At 35.6% G+C, this 17,009-nt stretch overlaps 1 protein-coding gene across 3 annotated transcripts in view; it reads left to right on the forward strand.

Moving 5' to 3' along the window:
• The window catches only part of diaph2 (diaphanous-related formin 2), a 284,936-nt gene extending 269,324 nt beyond the window's left edge, over positions 1 to 15,612 (forward strand). For 2 of the 3 annotated variants that reach the window (XM_053505650.1, XM_053505651.1), the window contains exons 27-28: positions 6,618 to 6,710; positions 13,834 to 15,611. In XM_053505650.1, the coding sequence (XP_053361625.1) occupies positions 6,618 to 6,710; positions 13,834 to 13,898 (158 nt within the window). In that variant the 3' untranslated portion in view covers positions 13,899 to 15,611. Of the gene's footprint in view, positions 1 to 6,617; positions 6,711 to 13,833 lie in introns of all 3 variants that reach the window. The other variant, XM_053505652.1, reaches the window with a different exon arrangement.
• The last annotated feature ends 1,397 nt before the right edge of the window (positions 15,613 to 17,009 follow it).

Consider the following 17,009-nt stretch of genomic DNA (forward strand, 5'->3'; position numbering starts at 1 on the left):
AGTCAAAGTTCTGACCTGAATCCTATTGAGATGTTGTGGCATGACCTTAAAAAGGCGGTTCATGCTAGAAAACCCTCAAATAAAGCTGAATTACAACAATTCTGCAAAGATAAGTGGGCCAAAATTCCTCCAGAGTGCTGTAAAAGATTTGTTGCAAGTTATCGCAAACGCTTGATTGCAGTTATTGCTGCTAAGGGTGGCCCAACCAGTTATTAGGTTCAGGGGGCAATTATTTTTTCCACACAGGGCCATGTAGGTTTGGATTTTTTTTTTCCCTAAATAATAAAAACCATCATTTAAAAACTGCATTTTGTGTTTACTTGTGTTCTCTTTGACTAATAGTTAAATGTGTTTGATGATCAGAAACATTTTGTGTGACAAACAGGCAAAAGAATAAGAAATCAGGAAGGGGGCAAATAGTTTTTCACACCACTGTATTTATAAGCATTTTATAAGTTTCAATGGCTTAAATAAGAGGGAGGGGAAGATTAATTAAAATTATGTTAAAACCTGACATTCCCATACATACTGTACTTGTCGAATATTTCATTCCAAACTTTGCCCCCCCACTTTGGTGCTATAACAGCCTCTACTCATATGGAAAGACATTACACAAGAATTTGGATAGTGTTAATGGGCATTTCTAGCTATCCAGAGACTAGAGTATTAATGAGGATGTTTGACATAAACTAAAGATCTTGAAATGCATATGCAGAATATTTTACTTTGTCAAAAAAAATGCCACAAAATTGGCTGATTGGATAATTGTATTATGTGCAGGTGTACAAGCGTTTCTACTAAAGTGGAAATTGTCTGTTTATTACACATGCTTTATGCTTTGATGGATGACACAATTAGTTCCAGTGATGTGAAAGTTAAAAGGCATCACTTAAAAGAAAGAGGGTCCTATTAAATAGGCAAGTAATGTACTGTTTTGACTACAAATATTTGCACATGCAAACAGAAATAAAGGAAAGTGACTCTTTTTCTCATTAGAGTGTTTTTCTTTTCTTTTTTATCATTGCTGCAGTATATATTCTTAGAATTTTCAATCATTACAAATGTTTCATACTGGATTGTGTGTCAGAAAACCGTTAAAAAACAGTGTAGTGATTTAACCCTATATTAACACTAACAACAATATACAGTAGGTAGACAACCAGAATGGGTATTCCCGTCGCACTCACCGCCGTGGGAAAACGGCAGCAGCCAAAATAAATTAGTTGCATTTTAAAGTCATTAGTGAAATGACCGCCAGGTGGCGCAAAGTGACATTTTTCACTCATTGCAGTTTTAAATACTGTATAATTAAGTCATAAAAAAGTCTTAACAATATGTTGTATCGAAGAAATACTACAGTTATTGTATAGAATTTATTTAGGTAAAATAGGGAAGGAAATGGTTAAAGGAGGGAGGATGGAAAGAAAGGGAAAGGGATGAAGTGCAAGTCTGGGGGCAATGCCATGCCGTCTATCTAGGGAGCCTACAGATTTGGGCGCACGCCTTGACATATGTGATCCTCCTCTTTAACTTCCTATGCAGTCTAATTAGCACTCAGCTGCACGCATAAAGTAAAAAAATGCGTCGGGAAAAAACAGCAAAGAGACTGACTCTGACCCTTTTAATAATTCTTTGATAAATTTGTGATTTCTTTGCCTTCGGCTGTAGTAATGAAGGTAATCCTATATTCTCGTCGTCTCCGCAGCAGTGGATGCGCATATAATTCACTTTTTCACACAAATTACATAATCTAAAATTTGTTTTCCATAAGTTTAAAAGCAGGCATTTCGCTTTCTAAGTATATATTTTCGGTTAGAGTTTCGGTTCATTTTCTGACGAGTTCCCCGAAAACAATACAGAATAGCGCACCCTGTTTACTTTAATTATTTTACAAAATCATTAAGCTTTTTTGTCATTGTGATGCCTAAAATAGATGCAGGATTATTTTATATAGTTTATATATTTTTAAATGCTTTTCTAAATGCGGGCTATTGATGTTTATCTCCTCCTCTTTAATTTCCTACATAGTATAATCAGCGCTCAATCGCACGCATAAAGTTTTCCAGAGCGCAGAGAAATTTTGTTGTACTAAATAATATTTATGCAGTATAATCAGGGGCTCTTATTCCTATTTATCCTGGGATGTTGTTCTTTTAGTGTTACTGTCTGTGCTTTACAATGACAGACAACATTCAAATGCAAATATTTCACCCTCCTCAGGTGTGAATCAGCCGTTCTCACCTATACATTCAGAGAAACTTAAGTGCACCCCTCCCCACTTTAAGACCTGGATTCTGCAGTGATTCGGGCCTCTTTTTTAATTTGTGCAAATTTCATCTTCTGGATTCTAGATTCTAAAATTTACATTATTACTGTTTTTAATCCCTGGAATAGAAATGGAGATTTTCCTTATCATAACATAAATTGTATTGGTTGTAACCACTCCATACACAATCATTTTCCAAGATATTTTATAAAATATTGAAAGTTTTGAAAGTCCATTTGTATTTTCCATCTCTAAAATAGAATAAAAATCACAGGTTGTGTATAGAGTAATTAAAAACAATACAAGGCATGTTATGATAAAATCACATCTCAACACCATATTTTATGTTCTGATGGGTCGTTGTCGCACTGTCACTTTGTTGTTGCTCGTTTGCACATTTGCACGTGCACTTTGTTGTCTGTTGTCTGGAAAACCTGTAGATAGTCTTTCTTAGTTAGTTAGTTTTAGTTAGTTTTTGTTAATTTATGTTTAATTTATGTTAGAACTATCTGTCTTGTCTCTGCTAGCCAGCTAACTAGGCCTCTTAGTTAGCTAGTTTAGCTTCTCTGTTAATTTATGTTGTAAGTTTATGTTGCATATAGCACCTTGGTCCTGGAGGTATGTTGTTTCGTTTCACGAAATGGTTAAAGTGACAATAAAGCCTACTTAAACTTGAACTTGAACATGATAAGCACAACGACTCACGGGCACGCTTTTCTCTGAATACGCTGTGTTCAAGGGGGTGGCGCTAAGAAACACGCATCTCGGTTTATTCATTTTCCCCCTTTTTATTTGAGGTAAAGTGACTGAATTCTGTTTCACTGAATAATCCACTCTCTATTAAAACCTCTCAACAGACACACACACTAAAACACAAAGAAAGTAGACCAAACGTCAGCACGTCCCTCCCCTAAACAGCACAGCAATAAGGAAAGCTTTGGCTGCTTTTCCGATTCCTGCTGAATCGTTTTTATAAATCACTGATCAATAGCTTATGATACATGCATTTAAACAATTTATTCATGCAGATGTACCTGATTTACATGGAAAGTAACGGGCTTGTTGCTGAATGATTTACTCCAATAAAGAGCTGTATAAGAACTGTGGCAGCTGGCACACCTAAAAATAAATGCAGGGTTATTTTTTATAGTCTAAATAAAAATGCTTTTTTTATAAATGTGGGCTATTGTTATCTTCATCAAATATTTGTTAATTTAATTAAAATGAGGTTTTGGCTCGGGGCGTTGAGCATCGTGATCCTGCTCTTTAAATTCCTACATAGTCTAATCAGTGCTCCACCGCACGCATAAAGTTTTCCAGAGTGAAGCAGCAGAAGTAGACTAATGATTATGAATGCGTCAGGAAAAACAGCAAGCAGACTGACTCTGACCGTTTAAATAATTAATTAATAAATTAGTGATTTCTTTGGTTTCGGCTGTGATAAAGATGATCATGTCATCTCGTCATCTCCGCACTAGTGGACGTGCCTATAATTCACTTTTCATATGAATTACATAATCCTAAATTTGTTTTTCATTAGTTTATATAAAAGCAGATATTTCACGTTCTATAAATATATATTTTTTCACGTCTGTGAGGCGAGTATACACGGAATTTCGGGTCATTTTCTGACGCCCTCAAGTTCACCGAAAACAATACAGAACAGCGCACCTTGTTCACTTTCTTTATTTAACAAAATTATAACGTTTTTTTCATTATTGTGAGTGCGCTTAAATAAAAGTAGTCTCTTATAAAGGCTATGTAGCTTATATAGTTTTAATAACTAGTTTTCTAGTTATTAATCTTATGTTTTAATTTTATGGTCATTTAGTTTCATTTATTTCAGTTAATAAATATAAGATGACACAAAACCCTACATGCGTAGTTTTCAGTCTATAGTTATATTCAATTAAATTAAATTAAATTTTATTTATATAGCGCTTTTAACAATTGGCATTGTCCCAAAGCAGCTTTACACAATCAAAAGAATTATTTATGTTTGTATGGAATTTGAATGTGTATGAATCAAAATGGTCTGATAGTCCCTGGTGAGCAAGCCGAGGGTGACAGTGGCAAGGAAAAACTTCCTGAGTTGGTAGTAGGAAGAAACCTTGAGAGGAACTAGACTCAACAGGGAACCCATCTTCATTTGGGTAAAACAGAGAGCAGGAATTGATCTGCGTGTGTGTTAGTTGGCAGGCAGTTTAGCATAACAGTTGATGTTAATTGATGTTAATATGGAGTCCAGTTAGTTATTGAAAACTGAGGTAGCCTTTTATAAAGTTCCAGTCCAGAACAATTGAACAGTCAAGTCCTCAGAGAAACAGCTGCCAACACCAGTCGAGGCCAGAACCGTCTTCTAGGTAGAAAGAACCATCCCCAGACACAAGACGCATCCCAAAGAGACACACAGGGCATCCATGTGACGAGATCTCCAACCAGAAGCGGGGCACCAGGATGGGTCAGACAGGTCCAGAGGGCAGAGGAAGTCTGGATAACTGGCAGCTCAGGAACAACATGTGTAGCTTGACAGAGAAAGAGGGAAGGAGAGATAGGGAGAGAGAGGGAAGAGAAAAAGCAGAAGAGAGAGCAGACGAGAAGAGATAACAGTTAGGTATGGTCACAGTCATATAATGTATAATGTAAATGTATATTTAGTGTAGAGTTCAAGCAGAGTCTCCGGCAGGACTAACTATGACAGCATAACTAAAAGGGAGAGCCAGAAGGATCACCTCACCGTCAACAAACCTGAGTGATCAATGAGAATGGGGAGGACAGCATCTAAACATACTAGTTCACCATAATACTCTACACCCATGAGTCCCTCAGATCTGTTCCTTTACCTAAGGCAAATTTATTTATAAAAATGCTTGATTAAATAAATAGGTTTTTAGCCTAGACTTAAACACTGAGACTGTGTCTGAGTCCCGAACACTAATTGGAAGACTATTCCATAATGTCGGGGCTTTGTAAGAAAAAGCTCTGCCCCCAGCTGTAGTTTTCATAATATGCAGTACTGATAAGCAGCCTGCATCCTCTGATTGAAGACACTAGCAGTTCACTCAGATACTGCGGTGCGAGACTATTTAATGCTTTATATGTCAAAAGTATTTTTTTTTTTAATTAATGTGAAATTTTACAGGGAGCCAATGAAGTGAAGATAAGATAGGTGTGATGTGCTCGTATCTTCTGGTTCTAGTGAGGACTCTCGCTGATGCATTCTGGACTTCCTGAAGCTTGTTTATGCACCTAGTTAAACAACCAGACAGTAAGGCATTACAATAGTCCAACCTAGAGGTGATAAAAGCATGAACTAGTTTTTCTGCATCGTTTAGCGACAATATATTTATTATCTTGGCACTATTTCTGAGGTGAAAGAATGCTATCCTGGTAATATTATCTACATGAGCTTCAAATGAAAGGCTGGAATCTATAATCACACCGAGGTCTTTTACTGTTGCACTTGATGAAACAGAAAGGCCATCTAAAGTTACAGAGTGATCTAGAATCTTACTTCTAACTGTATGCGGTCCTATGACTAGAACTTCTGTCTTATCTAGATTAAGCAGAAGGAAGTTAGTTAGCATCCAATTTCTTATGTCCTGCACACATTTCTCAACTTTAGTAAACTGGTTTATCTCAGGTTTTGCAGAGACAAATAACTGTGTGTCGTCAGCATAACAGTGAAAACTAATACCATGCTTTATATAGCTCCTCTCAGCGGTAAAAGCCAGCAAACACACAAATTCAAATGCTGTCGCCATGCGCCGCGACAGTAAAAGTACAATACCGCTTGTCTACCTACTGTACTGCACAGACAGTTACATGCTGATTTATTTTGTCTCTTTCAGGTCTCCCAAACCCCTCAACACATGACATTATCTTACATCTATTATAAGATTATGGCTTCTATAAACAGTTACTGTATGAAAAATACAGCAAAATTTTAATAAAAACCATTAATGTAGCAGAAAAAAAAAAAAATTAAACTTTCAGTTGTGGATGATGGAAATGATAGGAAAGAGGTTTAAAACAATGTCCCTCAAAGGACAAAATATTTAAAGGATATTTGAATATATTTTTGTTTTTAAGAAGCAGTAGAGAACTGGTACTATTGCAGGAGAACAACTGTGAAATAAAGCACATACGAGTTTTAGTGGCAAAACTGATATGTTATTTACTGTTACAGTGTCAGTTTTACTCCTTTGCACTTCTAAACTTGTGAGGTGGTCTGCTTTGCTCTATATCTGTGATACATATGTGTGCTCTCTAGGTTAGTGTTTTGCTATTCAAAAGACCAAACTTTTACCTTCTCTTTTTTTATGTTTTATGTCTTCTTTTTTGCCAATAGATGGAGACGAGACTGGTGTGATGGACAGCCTGATGGAGGCCCTGCAGTCTGGTGCAGCCTTCCGTGACCGCAGAAAAAGAATCCCACGTACTGGTATGATTACAGCTGTTAGAATTTGCTAAAAAAAACTTTCTTTCATACATGCCACTTTTTAACACTAAATAGTCACCTTTGAGTAGATGTTGACCTGATTTTAATGTCTATGGATGCTAGACATGAAGTAGAGACTAATAATTAAACACGAGTGTAGACCAAGTTCAAAGATGCCTCCAGACCTGTCTGACTCATGCCCTGCTTCTAATTTGAGATTTTACTGCATGAAGACCGCACATGGTCTGCTTGGGATGCATGTGGTAATTGGGGACAGCTCCTCTAAAGAAGAAGTGGAGAAGATAATCTTGAACTTGTCTGAAGCAGACATGATGTGTGCTGTTCTTTGAGGACTTGTGACTGCAGTTGCTTAATAGTTCAGGACTGGAATTTTCTACAGAAAACAGAACAGAACCTCCAGTAATGAATCTGGTCTCCACACATCTTTACTTAAACCTAAAAGTATGACTGCAGAAAATTCCTGCTATCCATTATGGAAGATAATAGGAACATCATTATCGACTGTTAATTATTTTCCTATTACACTAGGAAAATAATGGTACAAAACAAGGCTGAAGCACTATTATTCAAATCAAATTCAAATTTTATTTGTCACATACACAGTCATACACAGTACGATATGCAGTGAAATGCTTAAACAACTGCTCGTGATCTAAAAATAAAAGACTATGAATAGGAATAGGGAATAAATATGAAAATTAAAATAAAGGGTAAATAATTAATATAAAGGGTAAAATATAAAAATTAAAGTTAAAAATAAAATAACTGTACAACAAAAATACACAATATAGAAAATATATGAAGAATATATAAAGAAATATGGAACAATAAGAGCTGCTGTACGAGTAGGTATATATTTATGTAATGTTTGTGTGGAATGGAGTTAGAATAAATGGTAATAAAAGAATGGTCATGTCCAGGGTTGTGCAATCCACACATTTAAAGTGTCTTGTGCAGTGCAAATATGCTTAAAATTGATTTATTTGAAGTGACTTGTGATAGAGTGATTTGATGACCACGAAGTGTAGTTGTGCAGTGGCCACTAGTGTAAATGAATGTTCAGAATGTCCAGTGTGTGTGTAAAAACTATATGTGTGGGTCAGTACTGTGTGGTGGTGTGATTGAGAGACCGTATCACCTGTGGAAAGAAGCTCCGCCTCAGTCTCTCTGTGTTGGCCTTCAGGGAAAGAAATCGCTTTCCTGACCTTAACAGAGAATCCAAGATGTCGAGTTAGATCTATTATATAATAGACTAGTCAAGCCACAAGTAAGACTGCCAGCTGTAGCTATAACGTGTGACCAGGACAAAAGCCAGAAGGTTCCCTGACATTATACCACGTTCACAAAAATGTGCACAAAGGAACGATTGGTACTACCCCGTGCAAGCTCATGAAAGGGTTGTACTACTAGATGTCCCATGCCAGAGGCTGTGTAATTACAATTACTTTTTTCTTTTTCTGTTTTGTCCATCTTGTCAATCTGACTTGTAATTAAAAAACACACAAAGGTGAGTCGAAAATTATCCAAGCTCTCGTAATATTAAAACTTCTGTTGGCTTATTAGGGCTTTCTTTTTAATTTAATTCAACTAAATTTTATTTATATAGCACTTTTAACAATGGTCATTGTGGTGAATCTTTACAAAATCAAAAGTAAATAAGGAAAACTTATATGAAATGTGTAAGGAACTCAAAGGTGACGGTGGCAAGGTAAAACTCCCAGAGATGGAAGTACTGTAGGAAATAACCTTGTTGAATGGAACCAGACTCAATATGGAATCCATCCTTATTTGGGTGAAAACAGTAGCAATGACTGATTTGCAGTGTTAGAGTGTTGGGCAGCTGGAATTTGGATGTAGAGGTGTTTATGTTAATATTTACATTTACATTTAGGCATTTGCAGATGCTCTTATACAGAGAGACTTAAAAAAGTGCTTTGTTGTCTCTCTGGAGTTTAATATAGATTCCAATTGTTATGGCACTTTTGATATGCCACTTCTGTTGGTGGGTGTCAAATACAACACTGTTTATAGGAATTTTAGTCCTATATTGAGAGTCACAAGTCATCAGAGAATAGCTGCCCGCACCTCTTACGAGACGAGAGGATGGCGAGACGTCATGGATATTAATGAACAGTGACTGGTGAAATCAGCATGCAATTATTGTTGACGAAAAAATACGAGACTAAAATGTGGTAAAAAAAACTAATAAAACATCAGTCTTTATTTTCGTCAACATTTAATTTCCTACAAGTTCCACCCCCGCCCTCAATAACCCACCCGTCTCTGTTATTCCTGCTGTTGTTAACAGACTATGGGCCAAACTTCGCTGAGTGATGATAGTAGAATAATTATGAAGGTCTTGACTAAAACAACATGCATGAATTTTAATTTTGAAACAATAAAAAGTTCTCTAACTAGTTACTTTTATAAGCTGTAATGTAATTGATTGCTTTTTAGTGACAGTAATTTTGTAATGTAATTTGTTACTTTAAAAAGTAAAGTCCCCCAACACTGCTCAACACCATTCTGATGACAAGTTGAGTGACTGAGTAAAGTAAGTTGTTAAATAGCATGACTATCTGCGCCTACCTTATCTGTCTGACTTAGGGGCATCCCGGCATGTTTAAGGCTCCATATACTGAATACATATACATATATTGCAGTCCTAGCAAATGTTGTAACAGAATATTCTAAGGCTCTTTCAAGTAAATCACCCTGTATCCAAAGTCATCCCAATGACAGTAGAGTATGGTTGAGATGAATGTTAGCATTTTATAACTACAGATTAAGGTTTGTTATGAGCTATGCATGACTACTAAACAGAACATATATCTTTAAACAGATGTTGTGCTCAGCTCACCAGGCTTATCCTGGGATAAGGTTCTGCCACTGTGCCAGAATTCTAGACTTTCTGAATTCTGGATTCAAAGTAGCACATTCCACAGACTGCCCTTCTGCCTGTCACTGAGAAGCTCCATGCTGCGAGATCAGCTAAACTGTCATCTGTCCGCATCCTCCTGGACCTCTTAAATCAAATGAAATTAAAATTTTATTACATACACAGTCATACACAGTATTATATGCAGTGAATTTGTTTTAATGCCCTTGACCTAAAAATTAAAAGACAAATAGAGTGCAAACCAGGGACCTTGGTGCAGATGATGCGTTCAGCTGATCGCACCACCCTTTAAAGAGCTTGTCTGTCCTAACAATGGTCCAGTGTCCTTTCACCCCTGGTAGGGCAGGTGATGTGCTGATAAAAGTTCAGCATCCCGGTGTTGTGTCTGGTGCTGTGTAAGTGCCTCATGCAGCATGCATAAGGAAATGTCTAGATCCGCTTGTGATGGAATATAAACGGTGCCAATTATGACTGATGTAAACTCCTGAGGAAGGTAAAAATGACAACATTTAGTGTTTAATAGTTCCAGATTGGGTGTGCAGGAGCATGTGAGTGGAACAACGCTATCACAGCTGTTGCACCAGCTGTTGTTCACCATTAAGCACACGCCACCTCTCCTTGACTTCCTTGACTCACGTATCCTGTTTATGTGGTAAACGAGAAGAACTGGCCGGCTGGATGGTATGGCCCATACCGCTGGGTTCAGCCATGCCTTGGTCAAGCAAAGAATGCAGTCCCAAATGTCTTTTTGGAACTTTACCCCAGACCTGAGGTCATCGAGCATGTTTTCCAATGACTGGACATTGGCGAGCAGGATACATAGAGGTATGCACAGGCTCACAGTCTGTTCCTGATGCCGGCTCGTTTCCCCCAGTGGATCTCACTTGGCCTGCTTGGGTTAAAAAATTTGAATTGTAAGTACATTGTATCCCAATAGAAATAAGAGTGTCTCTATCGTACCTAATGTACTCAATTGTGAATAATTTAACGGTTTAAAATTGCTAAAAGTTACAATAAACTTGTACAATAAACAATATAATAAGCAATAAACCACAAGATTCTCTTATCTATCCCTACAAGCCGTGGAATCTGTGGCATAGCATGGCAATGGATTGCCACCAACCTAGAAGATCGGTCATATGAAGTGACATGAAGGTTATCCACATCTACTCACACTCACAATATAACATTACTTATATTGTATTATTCAGTTCATACAGTTTTTAATATTATAAGTGCAAAAAGCCTATACCGTCCCATTTTAGCAATTGTTATTGCTAAAACAACAACATATTGTTATTATTCACACTGTGAATGTAACACAATTTTTTACAATAAATAACCTATAAAATGTATTTTGCAAGGGCACAATGACTAACGTGACTTATGTAAGTCTAAGATCATGTTGGGGCAAGCGGTCAGGGTTAGATCAGTGGTTAAGGCACTGGCCTACAGCTTGGAAGGTCCCAGGTTCAAAGCCCATGACCACCAAATTACCACTATTGGGCCCTTGAGCAAGGCCCTTAACCCTCAACTGCTCACATGTATAATGAGTTATTAACTTTATAGCGAAGAAAACAGTTTTACACTAAGAAGGACATCAAAAACAAATAAAGGAATGTACAAAACATTAACACATTTACGGTGTTTGCCTGGTAGCAGTAGAACAGTCAGGAGCACTAACGCTAGATCCACATAACTATACTTGGATCAAATATAAAAAAGATCTTGTTCATCTTTTATTTTAGGTAGTAAAAATAGCAAAAGTTTTAAAGGAAAGCAAGCCACTTTTGCCTCAGTCGTGAAGTAAACAGCAAGCTCCTGCTAAGTAAAATGTAAGTGATTCTTCCTAGGTTTATCGATACGACCTGATATACATACATCCATATATTATTAAGCGCATTTAGTATATAAAAGAATGATCTGCAATATATATATTGTGGCGTGGGCGGGGTTTTGGGACTAGTAACCATCATGCTTTGCGGGAGGGGTTGTTAGGTGTTCACCCTGTCAAGGAAAGGTGTTAGGGTTAGTGGCTTCGGCCAGGGTATGTGTGTGTGAGTTAGAAGTGTGTCTTGTTGATCTGTGTTGAATGTGTGGTTGTGTGACTTGTCGTGCCATGTTGAATAAATTACTCCCAGCCATTTGCATTGGGCAGCAAGGAAGCTCACTCGCATCTCCACCATCCTTTCCGGCGATAAAACGCTACAATATATATATATATATATATATATATATATATACTCAGCAAAAAAAGAAACGTCCCTTTTTCAGGACTGTGTATTTCAACAATAATGTTGTAAAATTTCCAAATAACTTTACAGATCTTTATTGTAAAGGGTTTAAACAATGTTTAATGTTCAATTAACCATAATAAATTTATTAACATGCACCTGTGGAATGGACGTTAAGACCTTAACAGCTTGCAGAAAGTAGGCATTTAAGGTCGCAGTTCTAAAAACGCTGGACACTAAAGAGACTTGTCTAAAACAAATATTTACACATTAAGTTTACTGAAAGTAAAAACAGTTGAAAGTCAGAGGACGTTTCTTTTTTTGCTAAGTATATATATATTTATAACCATGATAATAAATTAATATATTAATATATCATTTGAGGTCAAATATCCTGCTATTAGGAAATTAAATTAACTTTGAGACCATTTAAACTGCACAATTTAGGACATCTCATTTAATTATAATAAACAAAAAACAGCCTATACTTTTCATGTTGCATGTCAGGTTGCATTTCACTTCTGTAAGTTCCTCAAACCAAAATCTAGTAGTACTGTAGCAATTAAATCAGACTTCGTAGCTGGATTTGATACTTGTAATTCATAAACTTACAAAATATATTCGGATTTCTCTGTTTCTTTCCTAGACCTTTTGTCCACACCACAATGAACTGTACACTTTAAAACAAAACATTTCTTTCCTTGTTTTGATCTGTAATTATACACACATTCATCATAAAGGTTCTATTGTAAAACAAAATAAAATCATGCATACAGTAAGTGAAAAGCTGACAGCAAAAATAATTGTTCTGATACAATTTAAAAAAGATCACTCACAGGTAAAAAATAAATTGTAGTATAAGAGAAAATATTCAATGATTCAGTAAACTTTATGCTGGACTTTGGTATTCAACATTTTACTATAAAGGACAATTGGGATATGGTTCTTTCTTTGCTTAGGAGTAGTAATAAATGTACTGTAGCAAAACACATTCTGTATTTATGAAAACACCATAAAATGGTTATTCAGAAGTAAATAATAGATTCTGCATACAGTTAACAGTTAAGAAAAATGTGATTTTAGTAGAAGCTCAATGGACAGACTTTGCTTGATTGCTTAAACCCGGCACATAACTGTTCATAACATTTCGTTTACTCAATATTTTGATTTTAGCACATAACGATATGCTGTCAGTTTGGGTATTTTACACACCCTCGCCTTGGACTGCTGTGAATATGATTGCTCTAATGACCCATGTTTTATCTCCCAGTGCTGTTCCACATGACTGCTTTTTATTTCTGCTACAGTTTCGGAACATATGTAACAAACTGGTTTTAAACCTCCTGCAGAAATAAAAAGCACACAGTACATTAATCTGTCCATACAGCTTCGAAGGGTCAGTTTTTTATAGTGTACTTGACTTTTTTGGAATAATCCATGCTTTGTCGTTCATTTGTTTATGTTACCTTTAGGGAAAAAGCACTAAATTCATTCAATAAAGTGCTCGCTTCTGTGAAGTGAACTGGCATATAACTACTCAGAACATCCCTTCTACTCAACGTTTTGATTTCATTTATGGTTCAGGTTTACCTTCAGGCAAAAACCGATGGACTGGAAAAGTCTAATTAAATTTTGTTCAGCCAGTGTTATGTGATCCTTTGACAAAGTTGCCTGAACAGACCTACAAACATACAGACAGACATTTTTCTGAGATTGTTTTCTGGTCCTCCAATGTAGGAAATGTAAATGAATTATTGAAAGCGCATGCTCTGATCAATGTACGGACAAAACCTTTATTTTATTTACACACACACATACTGTAAAAAAAATCAAATATGCAAATAAAATAAATCAGGAAGGTGCAAATACTTTTTAAAGCACTGTATTGTATGTATTCTTTTAATAAAATAATAAAATTAATTCTTTTAAATAAATTTTTTTATTCTCCTTTTTTTTCTCTCTTACCCTGCAGACAACCGCCGAACTGGTTTGGAGAGGTCACGCTCACGGCATAACACAAACACTATGGGACGATAACTGCAGTCAGTCTGTGCATCTAAGCCAAGTGCCAAATATCCAGGATTGGATGCACAATGGAGGAAAAGTATGGATAGTGGAGTTTTGTGCCTGAAGAATCCTCACAAAACACACAAAAATAAAAAACAGTCTTAAAAAGTAAGGACTCAAGCAGCTTTACAGGATCACTAATTTTACATTGTTGTCCTTGTTTTCTGTAATTGTGCATATTTATACAGTATATATTCGCACAGTGCTGGTCATTATTACACCCCTGGTTAATATGTGTTCTAATAAATTCATTTTTTATTGCAGAAGCATCACACAAAAATTTTTAGAAAAATTTTAATTTTAACTCAAGTAAATAAAAAATTAATAAATAAAAATCCATGATTTTTATATATATATATATATATAATCACCCTGGACACAATTATTGGCACCCCTAACAATTTCAATAAAATAAATGTAATTGGAGCAATTTTTTTCATTTTTACTGTAGTTTATAAAGGACCCAAGAGAAGTAAAAAAAAAATCTCTAAACCTCAACCATCAGACATAAACGTCTGGAATTTACTGAGACTACAACTGGGATTGTGTGCTGTGGTCGGATGAGATAGAATTTTTTTGCAACAAACACTGTCTGGGTCTGGTGTAAAACAAAAGATGAGTATGCAGAAAAGCACCCTATGCCCACTGTGAAGTATAGTCCTGTGGAGGATCCGTGATGCTGTGGGCCTGTTTCTCTTTCAAAGGCTCTGGGAACCTTGTTAGGGTGCATGGCATCATGAACCCTTTGAAATACCAGGACATTTTAAATCAAAACCTGATGGCTGCTGTCAGAAAGCTGAAGATGAGTCGTCATTTAGTCTTTCAGCAGGATAATGACACAAAACGAGTGGTAAAGTCTTTACAAAAATGGTTCAGCATACAGTACACAAAATTAAGCTCTAATCATGGCCATCTTAGTCCCTGACCTCGACCCAATTAAAAACCTGTGGGGTAAAGCTGAAGAAAGATTGTGCAAAGAGAAATGATCAAAGATCTAGTATTCGCCAATCTTGTGAAATGTTATAGGAGTTTAAATGCTGTCGTGGGGTTGTACAAAGTATTGACATCAGGGGTGCCAATAATTGATTTTTTTAAAAATGATTTCATGTAAAAAAAAAATTTTTTAATGTATACCACTGAATAATAATTTATTATTATTGAATAATTGTACTTCAATTAAAATTAATTTTTTTTGCTCTTTTTGCATTGTGTTTCAATCTTGTATAAATGAAAAAATTAATTTATTAGATGCCTAAGAACACATCTTAACCAAGGGTGGTAATACTAATGACCAGCACTGTATATACACACACAAAGACATGCAAGGGTAAGTCAAATTATTCGCACTCCGGTTATTACAGCTTTTATTGTTTAAACTATCTTATCAACACTTTCCATTTAAGTCTGTTTTCCCAGTCACTACTGTGCATGTATAAACAAGATTTCCTTCTGATGAAGAAGTTAAGACAGAGGTGCATTATTGGCTCGCACCTCAGCCTAAAACATTTTTTCTGATGGAATTTGAAAGCTTGTTGACACATGGACACAAGTGTATTAAAAAGCAGGAAGACAAGTATGTCAAATTGAAATAAATTCTACGACCAGAGTGCGGATAAACTTGGTATGTGTGAGTGTGTATATATATATATATATATATATATATATATATATATATGTATGTATATATATATATACACACACACACACACATATATATATATATATATATACACAACTATATATATATATATATATATATAGGAATTTAATTAAAAAGGGCAACTAAATCCATGAAAGCCGTGTGGTGAAATGACTCTTGACATGTAGAATCTATTGTCTGATAGAATTAACCTTTTTTTTAGCACCACTTGGAAAACTTGTCAGATTGAACAACCCAGTCTTCCATATGGTGCGGTAAAAAAAAAAAAATTCTTAATTGCTGCCGTCCCCATGCTTCTCTGTATAAATGGTCTTCTCAGACTAATGGATTTTTTTTTTTTTTTTTTTTTAAATTAGTTCATTATTCTATAAAGCTCAAAAATGTTAAGTGTCTGGGCTATGGATGTCATTTGAACAACTTCTGTTATATTTGCTGTGCTGCTTTCCACTTACTTTAGAGTTACCAATTGCTTCTTGGTTGCCCCTGGTTGCTTACTTACCGGGTCCCTTTTTATGCTCTCGGTATATGTCCTCCATTATCAGTTGAGGGTTAAAATTTCTTGTTCAAGACAGTGGCAGTACTGTGAATTGGGCTCACAATCTTCTGATCATTAGTCCAACTGCTTAACCATTTACCTTCTATTAATATCATAAGTCGGTGTGGTAATATTTAATTTAATAATTCTGTTTAAAATTCCTTCAGTTTGTTTTTTTGATAATATTGGTTGACAGCATTATCTTTGTGTCCATTCAAAAGCTCTATACATATTCAGTAGGGTTAGGGGCAGGTGGCCAAATATTTGATTAAATGTTAAATAATAAATGTCAGAATGCCCCACTCTATAACCGATACATGCTTTTTTTTTTTATTTGCAACCTGTCTGTACACATTTCTTTACCAAAATACCTAACTTAACTTAGCCATACTGTGTTAATACAGTATGTCATTTTCCCCTAATCATTTATTGTTTAATTCAGGTGATGCTCTTGACATGTTTACTTGTAACTGATGGTAACTTGTAATTTTTGTCAGTCACCCATTTTACCTCCGTTTGTTCTAATTTCTCCATGATTATAGGACTAGACTAAAATTACATCTAGATGTCTAAAATTAACTTAAACTGGCACACTGTTGAAGACACTATAGCAGGGGTTCTCAAAATTAATATTAAAAGGTCTAAATCTGATTTCTATTTAAGATCATGAAGGTCTGGAAATGATTTGTAATAAGCAAATTAATTTGCTTAAACTTGCTTATAACTTACACGCAACATACCTTTACGTTTAAGGTAGTCTGAGACAAAATGCCACTGTTTGACAGCAAACAAATGCTTAAAACAAAGCACGTCTAACTTTAAACCCACATACATAACGTGTCAGAAAGTTTCAAAATCCAAGTTAGTACAAAATAATTTGTTTTGT

The sequence above is a fragment of the Clarias gariepinus genome, chromosome 10, assembly GCF_024256425.1.
Source record: "Clarias gariepinus isolate MV-2021 ecotype Netherlands chromosome 10, CGAR_prim_01v2, whole genome shotgun sequence".
In the NCBI taxonomy this organism is placed as follows: Eukaryota; Metazoa; Chordata; class Actinopteri; order Siluriformes; family Clariidae; genus Clarias; species Clarias gariepinus.